The sequence below is a fragment of the Gobius niger genome, assembly GCF_951799975.1.
Source record: "Gobius niger genome assembly, chromosome: 5".
NCBI lineage: Eukaryota > Metazoa > Chordata > Actinopteri > Gobiiformes > Gobiidae > Gobius > Gobius niger.
The window spans coordinates 2,702,029-2,728,018 of NC_136856.1; the positions used below are offsets into that span (position 1 = coordinate 2,702,029).

The 25,990-nt window shown below is 44.0% G+C and overlaps 1 protein-coding gene across 2 annotated transcripts in view; it reads left to right on the forward strand.

Annotated features, from left to right (window-relative positions):
* The window catches only part of polr1a (RNA polymerase I subunit A), a 60,016-nt gene that overhangs the window by 6,149 nt on the left and 27,877 nt on the right, over window positions 1-25,990 (forward strand). The window contains exons 9-24 of one of the 2 annotated variants that reach the window (XM_079556164.1): window positions 643-748; window positions 820-958; window positions 1,903-2,100; window positions 2,185-2,307; window positions 4,164-4,391; window positions 4,479-4,586; window positions 7,224-7,370; window positions 7,450-7,641; window positions 7,975-8,124; window positions 9,373-9,556; window positions 11,306-11,388; window positions 11,961-12,119; window positions 12,195-12,293; window positions 13,193-13,345; window positions 15,189-15,271; window positions 15,659-15,824. In XM_079556164.1, coding sequence (XP_079412290.1) covers window positions 643-748; window positions 820-958; window positions 1,903-2,100; window positions 2,185-2,307; window positions 4,164-4,391; window positions 4,479-4,586; window positions 7,224-7,370; window positions 7,450-7,641; window positions 7,975-8,124; window positions 9,373-9,556; window positions 11,306-11,388; window positions 11,961-12,119; window positions 12,195-12,293; window positions 13,193-13,345; window positions 15,189-15,271; window positions 15,659-15,824 — 2,318 coding nt within the window. The remainder of the gene's footprint in view (window positions 1-642; window positions 749-819; window positions 959-1,902; window positions 2,101-2,184; window positions 2,308-4,163; window positions 4,392-4,478; window positions 4,587-7,223; window positions 7,371-7,449; window positions 7,642-7,974; window positions 8,125-9,372; window positions 9,557-11,305; window positions 11,389-11,960; window positions 12,120-12,194; window positions 12,294-13,192; window positions 13,346-15,188; window positions 15,272-15,658; window positions 15,825-25,990) is intronic. The other variant, XM_079556165.1, reaches the window with a different exon arrangement.

A 25,990-nucleotide genomic window follows, 5' to 3' on the forward strand; every position in this document is an offset into this window, starting at 1 on the left:
CGGTATTAGCATTTAGCCTCTCCTCCTCTATAGCTCCAAACCAGGAGAAGATAGAAGCTACCGAGCTCTTCACGTTTTTCCTATTTAAATATGGTTACGTGAAGTATTACATGATAAAGTATAATTACACAAAATTAAACAGTGTGGATTTTCTAAGCGGATAAAAAGGGAACTATATTGGGAGGCGTAATAATACCAGGAGTATTTCAGCATCCGCGCAGTAAAGTGAAGATATTACTGCGCGGATTTCGAACTACTTCTGGTATATTTAAATAGTTATATCAAAAATATTCAAGCGATTCAATTAAAACAACCTGGAGCATCAGGTTTGGAAAGAGTAGCTAAACGGACAAACTTTTTTTGTAGAATGAATATTTTGTTTAAGAACGTCTGACGAACCAGAGCGTGTGTGCGGGGCGGGAGAACACACCCGGTATACGTCACACAGAACCGTGCTGTCAGCGTACGTCCTCCATGGAGCGTCTTACAGCCATGTCACAGGGACTCCATCTTTTCTCTTTTGGGAGTAATTGTGTCAAAACAAAAAAACAGACAAAAACTACAAATATGTAAAGCTGACCTGAGTAGCGCAGTATAAAATATCTTTTTGTCTTAACAGTTTCCACATTGTTTCCTCTGTAGGTTTCTTCCTGAAGCACCTGTTTTCTGGGATTGACTTTGACTCTAGCGAGACCGGCTTTTATCCAGACTTGTTCTTCCTGGAGCTGCTCCTCGTCCCCCCCTGCAGGTCAGACTTCGTAATAACGCTCTAACGAGACATGAGTTAAAGACTTTCCCTGACGATCTCCGCTCGTCCAGGTATCGCCCGATTAACCGCTTGGGCGACCAGATGTTCACCAACGGGCAGACGGTGAACATGCAGGCGGTGATGAAGGACTGTGAGGTCGTGCGGAAGCTGCTGGCTCTCATCGCCGGGAAGAAGCTCCAGGAGGAAGTGGTAAAAAAACACGGGAATCAAAGTCACGGGAGCGACTGTAGCTGACGTTTGAGTCGACTGAAAAGTCGATAGTGCAGGAACAGAAAGTAGTAAATGTCTGTGTCCATAGAGTAATTTAAAAGAACTTATATTTGAGCATCAGCTTCGTGGTTGTTTAAGCTACGCGGCGGCGGAGTGATCTGCTAGAAAATAGTCCCTCAAAATGCGATCAGTCATGTGATGCAGGTCAGTTATATTCCAAACATGACTCTATGGACACAGACATTTATATGGTTAGTCTGGCGTTATAAGTGATTTGCCTCAGGTGCTCTGTGGAGCGGGTCACACTGTTTTTAATGCAGGCTAGCTGATACCATAGACATGCACTAGCCTTGCATTAGCCTAGCACCACAAAACTCTTCAAACATAAGAACTGCATGAATTACAAAAAAAATGTCTCCAGAAATCAGCAACACTCTGGATAACGGGGAAATGAGGCCCTATGTCAAAAATCCTGAAATATCCCTTTAAGACACTTGAATAAAGTTTTTATAAAAGAGAAACTGATGTTGAAGTTATCGAATGTCATCATTTTATATTTTTGAACAATAGTGTAGTGATGCCACTTCATGCTAATGAAGTGGCATCACATCGCTCCTCTATAGGGCAAACACGGGGGTGAAGTTTGAAGCGACCAAGCTCTTCCATGTTTCCCCTCTTTAAATATGGTCACACAAGTCGTTACACCATCCAAGTATAGTCACAAATAGTATAGTCAAAAAACAGGTGGATAAAAAGGGGAACTATATTGTAAGGCGTAATAACACCTTAGCTTAGGTAGCACGGTTCAGGTGGTGAAGAGGCTAAGGAACTAATAAAGGCGGCTCTTTCGCTGCATCTCAAAGCTCCTCTGTGTGCGTCGGTTCGATGATGTACTCTCACTTTCCCCTGTGTTTGCCCCTCAGGCCTCGGAGCAGCCGGAGAAGCAGGAGAAGCAGGAGCAGCAGGAGCAGGTCGACCAGTCCTTTTTACTCTCTCTGCCCGGACAAACCGTCACTGACAAACTCTACAACATCTGGATCCGTCTGCAGAGCCACGTCAACATCGTGTTCGACAGCGACATGGACAAACTCATGACGGAGAAGTACCCGGGCATCAAACAGGTGCAAGAACCTACTACTCACTTCACTTATTTACCCTGTTAGACCTTCAGCGTCCTAATGTAACAATGTCCCGCCCTCTCACAGATCCTGGAGAAGAAGGACGGCCTGTTCAGGAAGCACATGATGGGGAAACGCGTGGACTTTGCCGCTCGATCCGTCATCTGCCCGGACATGTACATCGGCACCAACGAGATCGGGATCCCAATGGTAAATACTGAAGAGGAAAGCACCGAGCTCTACATCCAGTCTCGCTTCTCCCATCCCTTACACACCCTTTTGCTTTCTGACGAGGCATTAGGCCACATTAAAGCATAAAATCTTAATTATTAATCTGTTAAATTACGTGAACTAACAGGAATTTTCAAGAAACGCATTGAACAAAATGTGATTCATCAGTTTTCAAGCCTATTTTTTTGGCCCAGAATAAATGCAAATTGGGAGCAAAGTCTTAAAATGCTTAGCTTTAATGTATAATAAAGACGAAACTTAACCGTTGCGATGCTTATTTTATAATGTTTGTTTGCTAGCAAGCCGGTGAAATCCACAAAGTTACTACAACATCGTGCCACAACGGCTCTTTTCATTCATTGACATGTTTTGTATCAACGTGTCAAGATTTTAATCCCAGTATGGTTATTTTATGGTTAAAGACGGTGAAATGTACATGTGCAGATGTTTCAAAACTTTAGGCCCATTTTTTCAAAAAAAGGTTTTCATTCCACTCTTGCCACTTTCCAGTCTTGGACTTAACCATATTTTTTACGGGTTTTTCCAAGGGATTTGCCAATATCTAGTTCCCAGCCTGATTTATTGAGCTTTGATCCCCCTCAAAAATGTCAAAATAAACATTTCTACCAGTTTCTTCACTTATAAATAGCTTATTCAAAATCTAAATAATCGATCCAAATCTGGGTCTGTCCATTACTTCGGTTTCGTCGCTGAAATTTTTTGACATTTTCATGCATTAAGCCAAGACACGGCAGGTGAAAGTATTGATTTTTCACACAGTGGTCGATGTGGACGTCCTCCCTTAACATCTTAGTTTCCATGTCGGAGTGTAAAAGTGACAAAACTTACCCGTACAATGTTTTTTTTTATGACTTATTGTCCACAAGGAAGTGGGAGATATCCCGGTAGTTACGCCGTCATCACAAATGCCGGGTTCCCACACTTATTCATTCACAAATATTGACATATTTAATATGCACGTGTCCTGTGAAGGGCGTCTGAGATTAGGCTCTAATACAAATATATTAATTTGTCTTTCTGGGGAGGCCCCTGGTGCGAAAGAGCAGAGAAATGTGTCACACGTTACAAAACTTTAGGGCCCAGGGTTTTCATTCCACTCTTGCAACAATATCTCCACTTCAGTCGCTCCTACAGACTCCAAACTTTCCAGGCTTGGACGTAACGATATGTTGAAGTTTTTTTCAGAGGGATTTTTTAATATTTAATTTCCCGCCTGATTTATTCAGCTTCGAAGCCAAAGAGCGAGGCGAATGTTTTTACAGATTTCTTTACTTATTCAAAAACTGAACCGTAGATGAAACTGGCCTACACTTGTAAACCTCTATTGCCAAGCTTCTCAATGCGCTACACTGTAGTCATTATTCATTCACGCCTTACTCGGTGGTAAGCTACTGTTGTAGCCACAGCTGCCCTGGGGTAGACTGAGGAAAGAGATCCAAAATCCCCCAAAATATTTGTAAGTAATAAATCATCAAAATAAATCCTGGGTCTATCAATTTAGATTTCATCTCTGAAAATAATGGCAGTTTTGAACATGTTAACGCCTTATTTTTATATGAAAATGTAAAACAACCAAAAATAGCCTGGGATGAATGAGAGTGAGGGACATTAACATGTACTTCCCAATAATAAACCAATGAATAAAAACTTGCAATACATTTTTTTTGTCATATTTATATCCATAATCTAGAGCAAAAGTTTCAAACTGACGTGTCTAAATCTTTTTTTCTTCCCCTTTTCACCTGCTGCATCTTGTGTCAGATCTGATGCTCAGTTTGACTCTTCGTTTCCTCACGTGTAACTCCCTCGTGCAGGTTTTTGCCACGAAGCTGACGTACCCTCAGCCCGTGACTCCCTGGAACGTGAAGGAGCTCCGCCAGGCCGTGCTGAACGGTCCAAACGTCCACCCCGGAGCCTCGATGGTGATCAACGAGGACGGCAGGAAAACCATATTATCGGCCTCGAGCTTCAGCCAGAGGGAGGCGGTGGCGAAGCAGCTCCTCACGCCGTGCCCCGGGCCTCACAAGATGCCCATGAAAGTCGTGAGTCGTGTGTTTTCCACCAAAGTCGACTTCCTTCTCAGCTTTTCTAAGGTCTTCTCGTGCTCTGTGTGTGATCTTTATTCCCAGGTGAATCGTCACATAAAGAACGGAGATGTTTTGCTTTTGAACCGACAGCCCACCCTGCACAGACCGTCCATTCAGGCCCACAGCGCCCGCATCCTGCCCGGGGAGAAGGTAGGAGGAGAGCCAAAAAGTCTCATCACTATTGTCTTTACTCTGAATTAGGGCTGTGCCGGTTTGGATTTTTTCATACGGTAATCAACAAATTCCCGCGGTTTTGCGATATACCGCTCATTGGCGTTAGAAGCGTTTCGAAGGTGGGGGGGAAACATTTGAAGAGGGCAGAGGGGCTATCCAAGCACCTGAGCCGCTGGTCTCCTGCCAGACCTGTCGCTTTATGAAAAACTGAGTGAATTAGGCTCTTATTATGAGATGACTCATGTTTGCTGATCATTTATTCAGCTTCAGCCTCTTCACTCCGACCATCGCAAACAAACATCTCTGCACTTGTATCTTTATATTTCCCACAAATGCACATCGAATTGAGTGAAAGGAGAAAGGAAGCAAACATTTACCTGTCAAATGAATTGTTCTGATATTATTTGCAGCAGGTTTTAACACGCGTGTTGACCGGTTGAACACGCATGCCAGCCCAGTGCAGTTTCCCCAAACTCACGCTACATCAGCTTCATCACCTGCTTTGTAAACACATCCCAAACTAAAGTTCCTTACCTTAAAGTTACTGGTCAGGCCTTTGTACTGATGAAGAAGGAAAACACGCTGCCCACCTGCCGAGGACCGTGAAGATCCTGCTCCTCCAGGATGATCCGTGAAAAAGTCCGAAAACACGACGCACGAGTGTCCTTGTGCTTTGGTCAGATCTGCCAGTCCGTCCAACGATCAGTCTCTTGTCTTCGTAGTTTTTCCGTTTTTCTCCGGTTTGCAGAGCCATGTTTACATTTCAGCCGCTCTGAGGTGATGGAGCCGCATAAACACAGCTACGCAAAGTGGAGCGACGATCCGCGGATAATGCCAAAACTTTTTTCTATGGAAAATAAGACGCGGGTCAGATTTAATTGTTTGCCCTCGCGTCGTCTCTTGATCAGGCCCAGTCTGAACTTTAAGTAAATGTATCCTGTTCATGTGCATATGGAGCTGTATCTCGTCACCCACACACTCCACACTCATGTAGGCCTGATGTGTGACTGCTGCACCTCTCCTGCCCCTCACCTGCCCCTCACCTGCTCCTCTCCTGCTCCTCTCCTGCTCCTCACCTGCCCCTCACCTGCTCCTCTCCTGCTCCTCTCCTGCTCCTCACCTGCCCCTCACCTGCTCCTCTCCTGCTCCTCTCCTGCCCCTCACCTGCCCCTCACCTGCTCCTCTCCTGCTCCTCTCCTGCCCCTCACCTGCCCCTCACCTGCTCCTCTCCTGCTCCTCTCCTGCTCCTCTCCTGCCCCTCACCTGCCCCTCACCTGCCCCTCACCTGCTCCTCTCCTGCTCCTCTCCTGCCCCTCACCTGCCCCTCACCTGCTCCTCACCTGCTCCTCTCCTGCTCCTCTCCTGCCCCTCACCTGCCCCTCACCTGCTCCTCTCCTGCTCCTCTCCTGCTCCTCACCTGCCCCTCACCTGCTCCTCACCTGCCCCTCACCTGCTCCTCACCTGCTCCTCTCCTGCTCCTCTCCTGCCCCTCACCTGCCCCTCACCTGCTCCTCTCCTGCTCCTCACCTGCCCCTCACCTGCCCCTCACCTGCTCCTCTCCTGCTCCTCTCCTGCTCCTCACCTGCTCCTCACCTGCTCCTCACCTGCTCCTCACCTGCCCCTCACCTGCCCCTCACCTGCCCCTCACCTGCTCCTCACCTGCTCCTCACCTGCTCCTCACCTGCTCCTCACCTGCTCAGGGCGGCTGCTTTTTCATTTTATTTTCACCTGTGGCTGGTCTTTTTTGAGACTTTTGTTAGTTTTTTCGTTGAGCCACTTGTTCAGGTTTATTATTAGTTCCTTTTCTGGTTAAGTTTCGTTTACTTAAAGGCATTTTTTTTTTTTTTTGGCGGTGATGACGGTGAGGAACTCAGACCCGCGGTGTGCGTCACGTGACCGCGGTATGACGATAATCCGGTTACCGCCCCAGGCCTACTCTGAATCATTTTCTGTGTCTAAAGCCATCTGCTCCTTCCTTGGTTTTGACCTGGTTTAGTGCAAGTTTCAGTCCTTACATAGTTTTTGACATTGTTCCCTCGTCCTGGTTTAATTCTGGGTGATCCTCGTTTTGTTCAGTCTCTGCTTTAGTCTGGTTTTCTTCTTAGTTTAATCCAGATACAGGCCGTGATATTGTCTGATTTCAAATCTGGTTTAGACTTGGGCTGTGCGACACTATTATTTCCCCCATATTGATCGATTTTAAATTTGATGGATGAAAATAGGGCTGGGCAATTAATCGAATTTTAATCTAATCATGATTTTAATAAAGGTCGATCACAATAATCGCGTGGTACGTTTTAATCAGTCCTGTTGCATTCTGGAAAAAAAAATTGACGGTGCAATGCTGCAGCGTCAAGCCCTAGATAAAAAACTATAATGTGCCTGCAGCCAAACTGTAAACTGCAGCAAACTCATCGGCAAAAGCAAACTCTACATGTAAAGCCTCACTGAACAACATGCCCATGTCACTTCGCCTGAACCACAACAGCAACACACAAACATCTGCAAAGGAGACGCAAATGGCCCCCGTCTCTGTGATTTATCTTTATGGTGAAACCCTCTCTCTGTGATTTATCTTTATGGTGAAACCCTCTCTCTGTTCCTCTCGTGCAGGTGTTGAGGCTCCACTACGCCAACTGTAAAGCTTACAACGCAGACTTTGACGGAGACGAGATGAACGCTCACTTCCCTCAGAGCGAGCTGGGCCGCGCCGAGGCCTACACTCTGGTCAGCACCGACCAGCAGTACCTCGTCCCAAAGGTCAGCTTTAAACCCTCTCAGTCTTTATCAGGGTTCAGGTTCAAAACAGACCCTAAACCCAGAGTGTGGCTGTGTTCAGGACGGTAAGCCGCTGGCGGGGCTGATCCAGGACCACATGGTGTCCGGGACCAGGATGACGATTCGAGGCTGTTTCTTCAGCAGAGATCAGTACATGGAGCTGATCTACAGGGGCCTCACCGACAAACAGGGGAGAGTCCGGCTGCTGCCGCCGGCCATTCTCAAACCACACCCGCTGTGGACCGGCAAACAGGTACAGGCTCTCATCGGAGGTGAACACGGCCAGTTTTCAATGTCGAGATGAAAAACGACGAAACTCACCCTTTGCAATGATGATTTTGTTGACGTTTTGTCCGAAATAACTAAAGGCGTCAGAGATAGTGCTGAAATCCAAATATGGTCATTTCCCTTCTGGGAGGCAGCCGTGACTAAAGAGAAATACTCTTGCCACATTATCTCCACTTCAGGAGCTCCTACAGACTCCCAAACTTTCCAGTCTTGCCTGTAATGTCCCGGTGTGTCCTGTAGGTGGTGTCCACTCTGCTGTCTTTGTCCTAAACCTGTAATGTCCCGGTGTGTCCTGTAGGTGGTGTCCACTCTGCTGCTGAACGTCATCCCGAAGGCCGCCGTGCCTCTGAATCTGGTGGGACGGTCCAAGATCCCGAGTAAAGCCTGGATCCAGGTCCCGCCTCGAGCCTGTCCCGGATACAAACCGGAGACCATGTGCGACTCTCAGGTGAGACAGAGATATTTACACGCTAGATCCTAGGGCTGTGCAATTAATAGAAATTCGATTACGATTTTGATTATTACACGAGACGATCACAAAAATAGCATAATCGAGAACAAACGATTATTAAGGATGCCCTCCCGCTCGTCTTCCTGTGCGGTTTGTGTGACGCGTCTGATCAGCTGAAACACCAGCGTGACAGAACTGGAAATAATATCTACTAATATTTCTTATACCTAACTCTTGAGATAACGCCACTGTTCAGAGCTCACCTTGTGCTGAAGGAGAACCGCTGTTCAGAAGCCTCGACATCCTTTGCTCAGACACTGGTTTGGTTTAGTAGAAAAGTCAAACTCTTCTTCAGGAGCAGATCAACGGAGCTCAGACAAACTTATTACTTCATGCCACTGAGATGATTGTTTCTGTTCCCTTCTCATTTCACGAGCTAAAGGCTCAGGCTTTGGTTTGACATAAAAACATTAGCGCTGAGTGATGATGTCATCAGGCCGCGCGGCTCTGTTGGACAGGTGTGAGGGCATATAAAAAAAAAAAATGCTTTTATTGTCCAAAGAAAATGTAGTATTTTTAAAAATAATAATAAAAATGAATAAATAAAATACATACATATATTTTTTTAAGGCAACAAATAATCGTTTGAATAATCGTGATTTCAATTATTACTAAACTAATCGTGATTATTATTTTTTCTGTAATCGAGCAGCCCTACTAGATCCACACGCTAAGGGTTTTTATCACATGATGTGCTGCACGTTTGGTTCTGAGAAACAGTCGTGAAGTCACAAAAACGACCCCATACCTGAACTTTCTTTTCCTAGTTGTTGAATGAAACTAGTTTTATCCTTCAGTATATTGTAAAAAAAAAGACGTAATAAAGATTCTTTCCAGATCATTTAGTCGACTTAAACAAAATAAAGAGATCTGAACTTCCACTGTCAGTGTGCAAGAGCCTTATATTTAAATTCACAAACTGGTCTGTGCTTTTTTCTGTAACTATGATTCAAAATGTTTCAATAAAATAATGTAAAAAAAAACTACAAACACACAGCTTGACTAAAACTATATTAAAATATGCCGACATTAACAAGATTATGGAGGAATATATCACTGTATACGCAACAAATAAGTATAACTATTGAAAGAATCGAGATCTGTGTGTCAGTGCAGAGGATCAGGTCACAGATAAAGGTCGTAGGGAAGTCTGTGTTTGAGGTGACCTTTGACCCTCTGCTGCAGGTGTTGATCCGTCAGGGCGAGCTGCTGCAGGGAGTTCTGGATAAAGCTCATTACGGCTCGTCGGCGTACGGCCTGGTGCACTGCTGCTACGAGCTGTACGGAGGACAGACCAGCGGGAAACTGCTCAGCTGCCTGGCCCGGCTCTTCACGGCGTATCTGCAGCTCTACAGGGGCTTCACGCTCGGTAACGTCCCGTCCTGTGGAGAGTGGAGTGAAGTTCATGTGCTGTGGCCTGTATTCAGAAAACCTCAGCCAGTCATTACTGATGTGTTTTGTGTCGCTCTGGTCACCGGTGTGATTTTCAGTGCGATGTTTCTTGTTCGATGTGGTGTTTTTGTACAGGTTTGGTTTACCTCTTAACCCCCACCTGAACGGAGCACTTTCTCCAGTTTGGCTCAACCTGAATGTATGAGCTTCTCGAAATAAAGGTTCAAAAGAGCGACAAAAACGAGGATGAAAATGCAACAAAGGAGCGACAAAAAAAGCAATAAAAATGTGACAAAAACAGAAAAATTGGCTTTATAAAAACCTGTTGAAAAGTCAGTAATGGAAAAAAACATTAAAAGTTGGGACGTTCTGATCCCAAGACCTAAATATCTTACAGTGACTTGTGGTTTAGAGTTTAGAACCATTGAGAAAAGTAGGGATACCATATGCTTGTACTCATACTCGTACTCATTCATGAGGTCCCGATACCAGAAACCGATACCATTTGTCGTGCGGCCAGCGCAGCTACAAGGCGCTCCTACGAGGCGCAGCTACGAGGCGCAGCTCTCAGCTGAGGAGAGAAGAAGCAACAAACTGGAGAATTGTTTAGTGTAAACACAATAATCCACATAGAGCTGACTTTATTACAGACTGCGCTCTCTAAACCAGAGTCTGAGCTGGATTTAACCAGAGTCTGCAGTGTTTACAACATACAGGCTAATGTTGCTAACTCGAGGCTAGCAGTTTTGGCCATTCTGATGCCGTTTTAAGCCCAGGGTTTTATTCATCTGAAAAACTAACCCAGCGACTAAAAAGTCCTCAGAAAATCCAAATTAAAGACATACAGCAGAACAATGAAAACGCTGTAGCTACTCGCCAAGTTACTACAAACACACGAGAAAATCCACAGAGCTGAAGTAAAGACGAAAATCTCAATACTATTGTTAAATAAAAATACATACATGAACAAAGCACAGGCATTGGGGAGCTCTTGGACATGGGCTTTTCTGTCTATGATGGACAGAGCAATAAAAATAAATAAATAAATGGCATCAGCACAATTCTAATATAACTGCTCTTAAATGTGTCGCCTACTTTACTTAAGGAAATGTACATGAGTAAATTAACTAATTACAAACCAATCTGCTGTGAAAAAAGTAAGAATGAAGAAAATGCCTTGTACTCGTATCGGTATTCGTTATCGGCGAGTACTTAAATCAAAGTACTCGTATCGGTTTTAGAAAAAGTGGTATCTGTGCATCCCTAGAGAAAAGTTACTTATTCAATGTTTGGCAAGTTACTGAATCATAACAGAGATGAAAATGTAATGTTGTTTTTAGGAAAGGAGGGAAAGGACTGTATCAGCTTTCATCAGTAATTTAGGCTAAACAAACTGTTGAACTCTACTGTGTCAGCTTTTACCCACAGTGTCATAACCGCGGCGCCGCTTTCACAGAATTGCTTCATCCGTGTCACTGAAACCACATCTTATTTCACCGTGTCAAACCACAGAGTCTCACAAATACAGTCGCCTGAGCGATTGCAACACATGAAAAAAAAAAATATATATTTGTTTGAAAGCTTTTCTTTTGTTCATCCTTGGAAGAATAGTTTTGCTTTTTGAAATGCTAATTACTAAAATCGACCAGTTTCCCGAGGGAACCGTGATTGAATCTCAAGGGATTGAACCACAAACCTTTGAGCCGTTTCTTCTCCTCGTCTGCAGGTGTGGAGGACATCTTGGTGAAAGCTGGAGCCAACAAACAACGGAGGAAGATCATCAAACAGTCTCTCAAAATCGGCACCAAAGTAAGTTTCCTGGTGATGGGTTTCAGTGATCAGTGATTGGCTCAGTGGTGTCAGAGCGACCCCTAGACCCCGGGGTTACACTCTTCATCCCCTGGTCCTATGAAGTTAACACAACTTTATAGCTGATTTTACAGTAAAATCACCAGGTCCTCTTTGTGCCGCATGTATCAGCCGGTGCTTCCTGTTTGTTTGGGCCGAGTGTTTCCCTGGGATTGACCTGACAGGTGCTCACAAGACCACATTACAAAGAAAATGACTCTTTTTATTTGATTGAGTTGATGCTTCAGCTGTGTTTAGTTCAGTTTGTCCACAAGAGGTCGGAGTTTAAACAGAAAGCCCAGAAACAGAAGCTCCGAATGCACCACTAAACCCTCTTAGTAAACTGCAGCCTTGTCAAATTCAGTGCTCCGCCTCCACTCGGTGCCACTGGCCAAAATGGCTGCCACAGTGAAGTGTCGCTCATGGGCCCCGTCGGTTTATTCACGACCTTCTGGGGATGAATCTGTGCGACACACATTCCCCCGTGCTCGTGTTCTCGCTATAAAGTAACCCCCCTCTCTCTCGTTTCTCAGGCTCTGCAGGCGGCCTTTAACCTGCCCCCCAACGTGGACCAGGCCGAGGCTCGCAGCCGCTGGCAGGACGCCCACCTGAACCCCGACCAGAGGGACTTCAGTCTGGCAGATCACAAGTTCAAAGAGGTGGCCAACCAGGTCAACAACGACATCAACAAGGTAACACTGACCGGCTTTGGTTTAGAGCTGATTGATGCATATATATACTTCGTACTGACCCTCGTCTGTCTGCAGGTGTGCATGCCCATCGGCCTCCACACGTCTTTCCCCGACAACAACCTGCAGCTCATGGTTCAGTCTGGAGCGAAAGGATCCACCGTCAACACGATGCAGGTGATCCTCTCTCTCTGTTTGTGTATTTGTTTATCTGTATTTGTTTCGTGGTGGAGTGTGCTGTGCAGCCTTGTCAAATTCAGTGCTCCGTCTTCAGTCGGCGCCACTGGCCAAAATGGCTGCCACAGTGAAGTGTAGTTCATGGGCCTCATCGGTTTAAACGTAATCTCTGAGGATAAATATGTACTACACACAAAACATGTCTCTTAAAACTCCCACCTGAACCGAGAACATTTTCTCCAGTTTGGCTTTACCCCAGTCCAAAAGCTTCTGGAAAAAAGCTGTGAAAATAGCAACAAAACTGAGATGAAAACAATGATGGAAATGTGACAAAAAAGTGAGAAAACATTGACAAAAAAGTGACGAAAAATGGATGAAAAAGTGGCAAAAATGTCACAAAAATGTCAAAAAGAAATTAACAAAAAATTGACGAAAAATGACACAAAAAAAAAATAAGACAAAAAAAATGAGATAAAAAATGTGGCTAAAATGTGACAAAAAATTACAAAAATTTGATTAAAAAAATTGACGGAAAAATATTAAAAAAAAGGATAAAAAATTGACAAAAAAAAAATACAAAAATGTGACAAAATGTGACAAAAAATGTCCAAAATTTGATAAAAAATTTACAAAAATGTGACAAAAAAATGACAAAGGACAAAAATTTGATAAAAAATTGACGAAAAAAATTACAAAAATTTGATGCAAAAATGGACGAAAAAATGACAAAAAAGTTACAAAAATGAGTTGAATACCCAACAAAAAAATTATGGAAAACAAATCTGATGACGTGAGGAAAAAGATCCTCTCGGTTCAGGTGGGAGTTAAGAGGTTAAATGTCTGTGCAGATTTGCTGTCCAGTATTATTATTAACGATGTGCTGTATGGTGTGTGTGTAGATCTCGTGCCTCCTGGGTCAGATCGAGCTGGAGGGGCGGCGGCCTCCCCTCATGCCTTCTGGGAAGTCTCTGCCGTGTTTCCAGCCGTACGACCCCTCGCCCGGAGCCGGCGGCTTTGTCTCCGGGCGGTTCCTCACGGGCATCAAACCTCAGGTGAGCTCTCGGTGTGTCGATTGGGGATCTCCAACCAGAAACCCTTTCTTTGTAGCATCGCGGAGAAGCTAAACCATCAACTGGACTGGGTTACCGTCACTAGAAGTGAAACGTCCTCCACTTTAACAAAACCCAGTCCAAGGTGATGATTTAGCGTCTCTACAGTGGATACTCCCTGGATGAATGAGAGCCCACAAACATGTAAAAGTATCTCACTGGGTTGAAATGGGGCGGGAACCCTGGACCAGATCAAGGGTCTGCAAACTTCAGCAGGGTGAGGGTTAGAACAACTCCAACTGAAAGACGTGAAGAGCCGCAGAAGTATTTCTTAACCCTCCCCTGAACCGAGCACATTTTCTCCCGTTTGCCACTTCCCAAATCTTAAAGCTTCTTGGAAAACGGCTCCCGTGTTGTCTGGGCACAAATAAAACCTAGCTGATAATGATAGAGGCGTAATAACGATCCTCATGGCGCAGGAGTCAGCTCAGCGTCTCCCGTCATGGACTCTTTCCCTGTTCACCCCCCCGCTCTGAGAGTCCACGATGTCAGTCTCTTCATGCACATTTCTCCGTCCCTCTGCAGCGGGTCTTGAGCGTCTTTGGGCACAGGCAGTAACAGGTGCTCGACTATTTTACTACAAAGCGCTGAAGTCTGTGGAAAACCCTGCGTTCGAAGTGTGCGATTTACACTCAGACACTGGAGCTTTCGCTGAAGGCTTCAAAGAGACTGAAACGTGGCCACGCCCACAGCACTGACCGAGCCTCACCTCTCCTGGTTATTCAACACATGCTCCAAAAACAGTGGCGTATGTGGGGGCGCAGGCGCTCGCTCTACAGCCCCAGAGTCCGCTCGTTTTGCACAGACGCAAAGGCCCAGCTCATTCAGCTGCTTTTAAAAAGTAGCTTACTCATAGGTTCAGGTCTGAGTGGAAGGATGTGTTGATGAGGAGGTTCAGCTCGGAGAAACGCCACCTGCAACTGACGTTTCCACCACGAGGACTGATGTTGCAGATGTCGTTGGTCTGGTCATATTTGCTGTGGATTATGTTTAATGTAATGATTAGTGTGCACCAGGGCTACACGAATATGAAAAATATGTATTTTTACTAATAGTAATTGTGCCCCCTCCTAAATCTGAATCTGAATTGTGGATTTCGTATGCTCCCCTTAAAGGAGGGGGTATTATGCAAAATTTCAAGCTTTACATCATGTTATTCTGTCATTCCCTCATTAAAAACATGCCTGAAGTGTTGCCTTGGCACATTCACGTATTTTTGAGTAATCTGTAAAAACTCTGATGGCGGCCATTTTAGGGATAGGTTTGCCTGAGTCCTCCTAGGAACGCCCCCACCTCCTGGAGACGCCTCCGAGCTTTCGTCACCAGCCGAGTAACCAACCACTGCTCCTCAGCAGAACCCCCTCCCCACTGATGCCACAGACAGCGTGTGGAGGGGAGTGGAGTTATTCTAATTTACTGCATTTACAGACCAACAGAAGGTTTGGTCATCATTGTAGTGTGATATAGACTGGTGCCATGTGATTGAAAAAAGCATAATACCCCCTCTTTAAGTCTGACATCTGGCGACGGGACTGTTACTATTATTGGGAAGTTTTATCAATGATTTGTCACTGCCTTTGTTTTGGGTCAAATATAGCCTAGTCAGTCAGTCAGAGCATTTTGCAGGTGTTTCAACAGCTGAAAGTGAACCGGTTCAACCCCAGACCCTTCAGCTTCAGTTTAGAGGCAGATGCTCCTTAAGCAGGAGATGGCCTGAGTGGCTTTTGCTGAATATGAACTGAAATGAGTTTTGCTTGTTGTAACGGTAAATCGTTTTTTGTCACAGGAGTTCTTCTTTCACTGCATGGCCGGTCGAGAGGGTCTGGTCGACACCGCTGTGAAAACCTCCAGATCTGGATATCTGCAGAGGTAACGTCAACACAGCTTTCGAAATAATAAAACTGTGCAGCTTTGTCAAATTCAGTGCTCCGCCTCCAGTCGGTGCCACTGGCCAAAATGGCTGCCACAGTGAAGTGTAGCTCATGGGCCCCGTCGGTTCATTCACGACCTCCGGGGATAAATATGTGCTACACACAGGTGACATGGTGACATAATCTATGAAATAATGTTAAAATAAGCAAGAAACTTCGTCTACACTGTGAAACAAGCAACTATTGTATTTATTTTACATTGTAACATCACTCAAGTAGACGTAAAGTACTTTTACTCACAGAAGTGCAGTTTCTTCAAAAGGTTGGGTCGAGTACATGTATTTGAGTAAACGTACCTGAGTGCGACCCGCCTGTTTTCCCACAGATGTGTGATCAAACACCTGGAGGGGCTGGTGGTTCAGTACGACCTCACAGTGAGGGACAGTGACGGCTCCGTGGTGCAGTTTCTCTACGGAGAGGACGGACTTGACATCCCCAAAACGCAGTTCCTCCAGCCCAGACAGTTCCCCTTCGTCCAGGAAAACTACGAGGTACGATTACATGCACCTATACCAGAGGTGGGAGACTCGAGTCACATGACTAGACTCGAGTCGCAATTTTCGGGACTTGAGACTTACTTGACCAAAGCTGAAAAAAGAAGAAGAACTTGACTTGGGACTTGCTGTTTGTGACTCGAGACTTAACTTGGACTTGAGGCCAATGACTCTCCATGACTCGCTGTGACTTTATAGTTATTATTTGAGTGAAACTGTCGAAATATCAGGATTCATTGCGTCAAAGCAGCGCATCTATGTTTACATTATGGTGATGAGCCACATGCGTGTTCGGTTTCCCGACACAGCGCTTCTAATCAATACAGCGCGTAAAGGCAGTAGGAAATACGAGGTTGAAATACGTGCATTAAAAGTTTTCTAAACAGAGTGAGGAGGTGGAGATTTATGGACAGGAAAATGAAACAATGGGCTGGACCTACAGCGCAGACGGAGCCTCCAGAACGGCGATGTAAGAGCTGATTATTCAACAGGAATCTTGGGGCTTTTTGATGTTTTAAGGCGTTCACACAAAGTTTACAGCATTTTATGGCTCTTTTACGCATCCACAAACAGCCCAGTGACAGCGGGACTGAAGGCTACGCGGAAACTGCTTTGAGCAGGGGCGAATCCGAGTATACAGGGGGAGGGCTTGACAAAAGCTATGACGTGGCTTGACTTGACCCCATGACCGATTGACTTGGACTTGCTTGAGACTTGCATTTAGTGACTTACTCCCACCTCTGACCTATACAATAAGTATGACCGAGCACTAGGGCTCTGCTTAGAGGGAGAAGGTCCTGCTGAACAAATGTGCCTCCGTTATCTCACGTTTTTTACAGTATAAATAATTTGGAAGTTTAAAGAGAGTAGATGCAAGTTGGCCATTTTATGCTCACTACTGCCATCTCAGGCCACATGTGTAACTGCAGCTTCTATATTAAGCTTGTGCATGACGGCACTTTCTGAGTGACAGTGCAGGAATTTAGAGGCAGTTGTGGTGAACAGGTCTAAGCTCATTCTACACATTAGGACATGGAGGAAAATACTTCATTTTAACATTTTTAAACTCTGTATAGTCCCTTTAAATACAGTAAATATATGTTTTAAAAATATATTTATGGTTAAGTTATTTTTAGTATTGAATAAAATTGAGTGGAAAAACCTCTAACCAGTACTTTAACGATCCTTTTTTCCGTACCTGTGTATTTGTCATATAGAACCATGAAACAGATTAATAATGTTAATTTATTCCTTTCCTTCCATTTCATGTCTTTCCATTTGTATCATTTGCTTGAGGTGAAACAACCAAGAAACGGCAAAGGGCAGGACATTTCGTTAACACTTTATAATAAGGGTTCATTATGAATTCATGATGAATTCATCATAATTCATGATGAATTCATCATGACTTAGTTTATTATGAATTCATGTGAGGTCATGATGATTCATGATGAAATACTCATGAATTCACACAGTTAATTCAGGCAATGAACTCATTAATGATAATGATTAGTTCATCATGATCATGATGATGTTTTTGTTTGTGAAGAAACCAACCACACCACGGACCAAACTTTGTATAAACTTCCAACTAAAATGACCTCATGGTGAGTTCATCATGAGTTCATTCTGAATGATCCGCTTAAAATGAAGCTTTAATAACTTAGAAGATACAGATACAGGAGAGCAAGAACACACAGAAGAGCTTAAATCAACTTTTTTTATTCATTTATGACACAATACAAAAACTGTAACAATGCTTTAGTAAGTATTATGGCAGTATGTTTGCAGAGGCTCTCAGTCGCCCAGGAAGTATTCATTTAGTGAAGCTCTTAATCCATGTTTTGCTTCTATTTTGGGAGGGGCCAAAAAGTCAAATGACTTGACTCGAGAGACAATTTTCGGGACTTGAGACTCCAGAAAGCTTGACTTGACTTGGGACTTGCTGTTTGTGACTTAACTTGGACTTGAGGCAAATGACTCTCAGTGACTCGCTGTGACTTTATATTTATTACATATTTTAGTGAAACTGTCGAAAGATCGGGATTCATTTCGTAAAAGCGGCGCATCTATGTTTACATTATGGTGATTAGCCTCATGCGGGTTCTTAACCCCATAACCCCCGGTTGAACTGATCCCCCTTTAACCCCTTAACCCCCGGTCGAACTGATCCCCCTTTAACCCCTTAACCCCCGGTTGAACTGATCCCCCTTTAACCCCTTAACCCCCGGTCGAACTGATCCCCCTTTAACCCCTTAACCCCCGGTCGAACTGATTCCCCTTTAACCCCTTAACCCCCGGTCGAACTGATCCCCCTTTAACCCCTTAACCCCCGGTCGAACTGATTCCCCTTTAACCCCTTAACCCCCGGTCGAACTGATTCCCCTTTAACCCCTTAACCCCCGGTCGAACCGATTCCCCTTTAACCCCTTAACCCCCGGTCGAACCGATTCCCCTTTAACCCCTTAACCCCCGGTCGACCCGATCCCCCTTTAACCCCTTAACCCCCGGTCAAACCGACTCCCCTTTAACCCCTTAACCCCAGGTCGACCCGATCCCCCTTTAACCCCTTCACCCCCGGTCAAACCGACTCCCCTTTAACCCCTTAACCCCCGGTCGAACCGATCCCCCTTTAACCCCTTAACCCCCGGTCGAACTGATCCCCCTTTAACCCCTTAACCCCCGGTCGAACTGATTCCCCTTTAACCCCTTAACCCCCGGTCGACCCGATCCCCCTTTAACCCCTTAACCCCCGGTCGAACCGATTCCCCTTTAACCCCTTAACCCCCGGTCGAACCGATCCCCCTTTAACCCCTTAACCCCCGGTCGAACTGATCCCCCTTTAACCCCTTAACCCCCGGTCGAACCGATCCCCCTTTAACCCCTTAACCCCCGGTCGAACCGATCCCCCTTTAACCCCTTAACCCCCGGTCGAACTGATCCCCCTTTAACCCCTTAACCCCCGGTCGAACCGATTCCCCTTTAACCCCTTAACCCCCGGTCAAACTGATCCCCCTTTAACCCCTTAACCTCCGGTCGAACCGTTTCCCCTTTAACCCCTTAACCCCTGGTCAAACTGATCCCCCTTTAACCCCTTAACCTCCGGTCGAACGGTTTCCCCTTTAACCCCTTAACCCCCGGGAAAACCGATTCCCCTTTAACCCCTTAACCTCCGGTCGAGCCGATTCCCCTTAACCCCCGGGAAAATGGGAATCGGGATACCGGGACCTTCTAGCTGTGAAGCGAGGGCGCTAACCGCTGTGCTACCGTGCTTTGTGTCGGCTCTCAGTCGTACAGGAGAAAGACGAAGGTTCTTCAGTCATCGTCTGTACTCGAGCTGAAGAGTTGAATGTTTCACCTCTCATCCAAAAGGCTTCGTCAGCAACTCTGAGCACAGCGCAGCCCACAGACCAGATCTTTATCCGATCGTCGGGCCGAGCTGAAACTTCAGTGTCACTGACGAAGCCTTTTGGATGAGAGGTGAAACATTCAACACTGTAACTAGAGCACAGAAGATGATTGAATTGTTCCACCTGACGGACCCTCTCACCAGAGAACCTACAGAACCATTGCTCCTGGAGCCTTGTAGAGACACTGTGATGGAAAGTGAAGGCACCATGCTGACACAGCTTAGATCAGCTTATCTGTCTGGTCTTTGTGCGTGACTGAGCACACACACAAAGACCAAAGATGTTGTTAGCATGTAGCCTCTCCCAGCATATTCCTCTGGCCCCAAACGGCAGTGAAGCTGGAAGTGACCGAGCTCTTTCACGTTTTCTCTGTTTAAATACACAAAATTAAACACAAACAGTTTAATTTTGTGTGACTAGACTTGGATTGTGTAACTACTCACGTAACTGTTTTCAAAAAGGGAAAACGTGGAAGAGCTCGGTGGCTTCTAACCTCACCGGCGTTTGGGGCCATAGGAATATGCTAAAGGCTAAATGCTAACAACGTCTCACAAAAAGACCAAAGACCAGACAGCTAAGCGTCGACGTCTAAGCTCAGGTAAGGACATTTCTCAGTGTGGGAAACGGTGGCCTGTTCCTTTTTATAAGCAGCTGCTACAATAATACCTCCTTCTCGTCCTCTCGAATTGTCTGTCCTTTGCGAGCCATTCCATCCTGTCCTGTTGGATCTTCTCTGTAACTTCCTTATTCACAGTTGTCAAAGCTCGGCCCTCTCCTGCCAGTGCATTCACTACAGCCACCCGGATGTTCTGGGTGTAGATTTCCACAGTTAGCTCCTCATGATCTTTCTGAATCCCCTGCTTGTCCAGCTGCAGGGCATTAACTCTTTCCCTGAAGTCACTGATTGCTTCTTGTAGAGGCATCTGCTGCTGCTTTAGTTTCTGTAAGTACACGATCCTCTCCCTCATGTATTTGTTTGTGTTGCTCAGTGACTCCTCCTCCTTGGCCAGCCTCTTCATTCTCGCTGCCAGAACCTCCTTCTTCGTGACCTGTTCCTCCAGCGAGCCGATCTCTTCGTGTAAGCGACGGTTTTCCTCTCCCGAAACATTGGTTTTCTCCTGCTGCTCCAGCTCACGTGTCTCATCCACCATGTTAAGCTTCAGAAGTTGTTTTTCAAGAATTTGCTGTTCCTTGAGCAGTTTTTTGTTTCTCGCTTCCAGTTCAGCGCCGCCCTTGACAGTCGCTGTGTAACTATCTTCTTTTGCTTTGGCCTTTCTTATTTCACGCTTTAAATGAGCATTTCTTTCCTCCATTGCGGCGTTGCTTTTCCTCATGTCGTCATCTGCACGGGCCTTCTCCTCGTGCTTCGGTAAAAGCTTTATGTAGTTATCACATACCTTCTCATTCATCTTCAAACAGTTCTTCAATTCCTCGTTTTCTCTTTTCGCGACCTTTTCTTGTTCCAACAGCTCCGTGAGCCGGATCTTCAGATTGATGCCCTCACTCGATTTGATGAGCTTCTCCGTGATACTTTCCTCTATTTGTTTGTTTTCATTCTTCACGGTCTTGATTGCATTTTGTAACTCTTTATACCGATTGAAATCCTCTTGTTGGTGCAGGAGAGGGGTCAGCCTGTTTTCCTCAGCATTTAAAGCACTTCTACAGGCTTTCGCCGCCGCGAGCTCATCCTGAAGCTGCTTTGCGTAAACCCTGTGCTCTTCCGACAGCCACTCTTCTCTCTCTTTGAGTTCAGAGACATGTTTTTGCTTGACGTCGACTTCCTGACGAATAGAGTCTCTTTCCGCTTCTAAGTCGAGGCAGTTTTGGGGTAGTTTCTTTTTAAGGTGGATTTGTTTGGTGATCTCTTCAGCTTCTTTGTCCAGAGCCTTCCCCTGCTCCGTGAGGACGCGTATCTCTCCTGTTAGCTCGTCGTGGCTTTGTTTCATGGCCGAGAGATCTTGCTGCATCTGTTTATTCGCCTTCTGTTTAACGCTTACGTTCTGTCGTAGGTTTTTGACCTCGTTTTGTAGATCGGCACAGTCCGCTGTTACGACGGCCTGTCCTGTCCGTCGGTGAGGTTCGTTTGGTCCTTGAGGGACCGTGGTGGATCCGTCGTCTTCGGCCATGTTGACGTGCGTCTCCAGCTCCCGTGTGAACTGTTCTTTGAGGAACGTGTTCACAGATTTGAGCCTCTGAAGACGTTCCTCTGCGTCCCCCCGGAGATTATTCTTGATGGTGATGAAAATATGTCTGATCAACACATTTTCTTCTTCGCCTGCTGTGTATTTACTGGCCATGTTTACGCTTTAACTGTTAAGAGCACAGAATATGAATCGTTCGCGTCTGTGCACTGATTGACGTGTGTGTCTCTGAGATGACGTTAAGCTGACAAGAATATGATGTCATGCAATAGAACGCTGTTAACCAATCAAATTACAGGAATCGTTTCTAAGCAACAGGCAGGCATCTTTGGAATTGCCCATATATGGTCATGTTCTTAGCAGCAGATGGATTGGTCCATTACTTTGACAAATGCTGAATTATGAAAATATTTTTCTACAAAATAAATATTCAGAGACATAGAGAGTTTTATATCTGTTTATCGTCTGCCAGAAAACGGCTCAAAGGGTGAAAAACTGTGATTCTCATGAGATGTTTACTTCCCCCTCGGCTTGGCCACGCCCCCTTTGCTGTCTGTATCTATGCTAACCAGGAAGTAAAAGTTGGATTTAGCTACGACAGCCATTTCAGTTAGCTTCATGCTAAATTTGCTAGCGTTAGCTATGACAGCCATTTAAGTTAGCTTCATGTTACATTATGCTAACGTTAGCTACAACAGGGTTTTAAGTTAGCTTCATGTTACATTATGCTAACGTTAGCTTCGACAGCCGTTTAAGTTAGCTTCACGTTACATTATGCTAACGTTAGCTACGACAGGGTTTTAAGTTAGCTTCATGTTACATTATGCTAACGTTAGCGGCAACAGCCGTTTGTTAGCTTCATGTTACATTATGCTAACGTTAGCTACGACAGCCATTTAAGTTAGCTTCATGTTACATTATGCTAACGTTAGCTACAACAGGGTTTTAAGTTAGCTTCATGTTACATTATGCTAACGTTAGCTGCAACAGCCGTTTAAGTTCGCTTCATGTTGCATTATGCTAACGTTAGCTACGACAGGGTTTTAAGTTAGCTTCATGTTACATTATGCTAACGTTAGCTGCAACAGCCGTTTGTTAGCTTCATGTTACATTATGCTTACGTTAGCTACAACAGGGTTTTAAGTTAGCTTCATGTTACATTATGCTAACGTTAGCTACGACAGTCGTTTGTTAGCTTCATGTTACATTATGCTTACGTTAGCTACAACAGGGTTTTAAGTTAGCTTCATGTTACATTATGCTAACGTTAGCTTCGACAGCCATTTAAGTCAGTTTCATGTTACATTATGTTAACATTAGCAACAACAGGGTTTTAAGTTAGCTTCATGTTACATTATGCTAACATTAGCTACAACAGGGTTTTAAGTTAGCTTCATGTTACATTATGCTTACGTTAGCTACAACAGGGTTTTAAGTTAGCTTCATGTTACATTATGCTAACGTTAGCTGCAACAGCCGTTTGTTAGCTTCATGTTACATTATGCTTACGTTAGCTACAACAGGGTTTTAAGTTAGCTTCATGTCACATTATGCTAACGTTAGTTTCGACAGCCATTTAAGTCAGCTTCATGTTACATTATGTTAACATTAGCAACAACAGGGTTTTAAGTTAGCTTCATGTTACATTATGCTAACATTAGCTACAACAGGGTTTTAAATTAGCTTCATGTTACATTATGCTAACGTTAGCTTCGACAGCCATTTAAGTCAGCTTCATGTTACATTATGGTAACATTAGCTACAACAGGGTTTTAAGTTAGCTTCATGTTACATTATGCTAACGTTAGCTACGACAGCCATTTAAGTTAGCTTCATGTTACATTATGCTAACGTTAGCTACGACAGGGTTTTAAGTTAGCTTCATGTTGCATTATGCTAACGTTAGCTACAACAGCCGTTTGTTAGCTTCATGTTACATTATGCTAACGTTAGCTACAACAGGGTTTTAAGTTGGCTTCATGTTACATTATGCTAACGTTAGCTACGACAGCCATTTAAGTTAGCTTCATGTTACATTATGCTAACGTTAGCTACGACAGGGTTTTAAGTTAGCTTCATGTTGCATTATGCTAACGTTAGCTACGACAGCCGTTTGTTAGCTTCATGTTACATTATGCTAACGTTAGCTACAACAGGGTTTTAAGTTAGCTTCATGTTACATTATGCTAACGTTAGCTACGACAGCCGTTTGTTAGCTTCATGTTGCATTATGCTAACGTTAGCTACGACAGCCGTTTGTTAGCTTCATGTTACATTATGCTAACATTACCTACAACAGGGTTTTAAGTTAGCTTCATGTTACATTATGCTTACCATAGCTACGACAGCCATTTAAGTTAGCTTCATGTTACATTATGCTAACGTTAGCTGCAACAGCCGTTTGTTAGCTTCATGTTACATTATGCTAACGTTAGCTACAACAGGGGTTTGAGTTAGCTTCATGTTACATTATGCTAAAGTTAGCTTCGACAGCCATTTAAGTCAGCTTCATGTTACATTATGGTAACATTAGCTACAACAGGGTTTTAAGTTAGCTTCATGTTACATTATGCTAACATTAGCTACAACAGGGTTTTAAGTTAGCTTCATGTTACATTATGCTAACATTAGCTTCGACAGCCATTTAAGTCAGCATCATGTTACATTATGTTAACGTTAGCTACAACAGGGTTTTAAGTTAGCTTCATGTTACATTATGCTAACGTTAGCTACAACAGGGTTTTAAGTTAACTTCATGTTGCATTATGCTAATGTTAGCGACGACAGCCGTTTGTTAGCTTCATGTTACATTATGCTAACGTTAGCTACAACAGGGTTTTAAGTTAGCTTCATGTTACATTATGCTAACGTTAGCTACGACAGCCATTTAAGTTAGCTTCATGTTACATTATGCTAACGTTAGCTACAACAGGGTTTTAAGTTAGCTTCATGTTACATTATGCTAACAAAGTTATCTGACAAAGTGTTGTTGTTGTCAAAAAAAGAAAGAATACGTTTTTTGACAATGCTGAGAACCTTGCTCTTAATTTATACATTATTCAGAGAAAAATGTGAACACCGCGTTCCAAATTATTATGCAAATGACATTTTTCTCTGATTTCCTAAACTGTCGACTCAAATGAGAGTCAGCATAATTAAATGTTCAGGTCTTTAACTCGTCGAGGATCATATATATATATATATATATATATATATATATAATCGTAGTAAAAAAAACTCAAAATCTACTGTTCCTAATTATTCTGCAACTCATTGTTTCAATACATTTTAAAGCTTGTAATTAACTGAAAATGGTCATTTGTTGAATTTGCAGCATTAGGAGGTCATATATACCTAAATCAAAAGCTATTTCAATTATAAACATCTCAATAGGTCAAGTTATGTTTTACCATAGGACCTTCTTTGAGCAGCTTCAATCTTAAATCCATTAAACTTGTGAGTTTATGGACAGTTTCTGCTTGGATTTCTTTGCAGGATGTTAGAATAACCCTTGTGTGGCCTTCGCAGGTCATTTTGACCTAGCCTGATAAACCACACCCACCTTCTTTCTGCACGAAAGAAGGTGGGTCTGGCCACGCACGGTAGACACGTTGTTGATTGGCGGCTAAGGCCGAGCCGAACCTATCACGACCGTCACAGAGAAATGAGAAGGTTACGTCACTCGCTGCACCTCTATGTTTTTAGTTCAATTAACGTTAACATCAGCCAAAACTAACCATTGGATGAAGTAGTCAAGGATTTTGCATCGCGTTCTTCGCGTGAGTTTATATTCACTTCATATTTTTTGAATTGGACACAGCTGTCGTCACGTCCGCTAATCGCTAATTGGTTTATTTCACTGACAATCTGTGCGCGTTAGGCCCGCCCCTTCAAACTGCTCCAATTGCTCCGTAACCAGACTAACTCCCTGCATGGAATGAACAGGGAAGAGTATGGCAGAGCCAGGCAAATTTTGACCCGCTGTTACGTTCAGGGCATTTGGATACAAGGTGACACAAGGGGGCGCTCTTCCAACCAGTGTTAATTTTAACAACATATTTGAATGTAGTTTTAGTCTTTTGACGAAAATGTCATTCAATTTTAGTCTAGTTTTAGTTGACTAAAATTGCAAGTAAATTTAGTCGACTAAATTTAAGACGAATTTAGTCGACTTTGCATTGATAATATTGATTATAATCATATTTAATCTGGTTCCTCTGCTTCATGGAGCTGCTCCACATGAACAAAGCTCAGAGCTGATCCTTTGGCAGTGATTGTAAATGATCTGAGGCTCTTTCAGACGCTCAATGGAAGTTTGGATGATTTTAGTGTCTCCCTTTCATTTTTATTTAGTCTTATTTTAGTCGAATAAAATATCTGGACATTTTAGTCATAGTTTTAGTCTCATGAGAAACTTTTAATTTAGTTTTAGTCCAAGTTTAGTCACAAAAATAACACTGACTAAAATTAAGACTAAATATTTGAGTCGACAAAATAAACACTGTTCCAACCTTCTCAGTGTAAATGTGAGTTGACTTTCTTCAGAGTGAGACTTTAGCTCAGACACCATGAGTGACAGTAACATGAGGCTAAACACAGTGAGCTCTTTGTT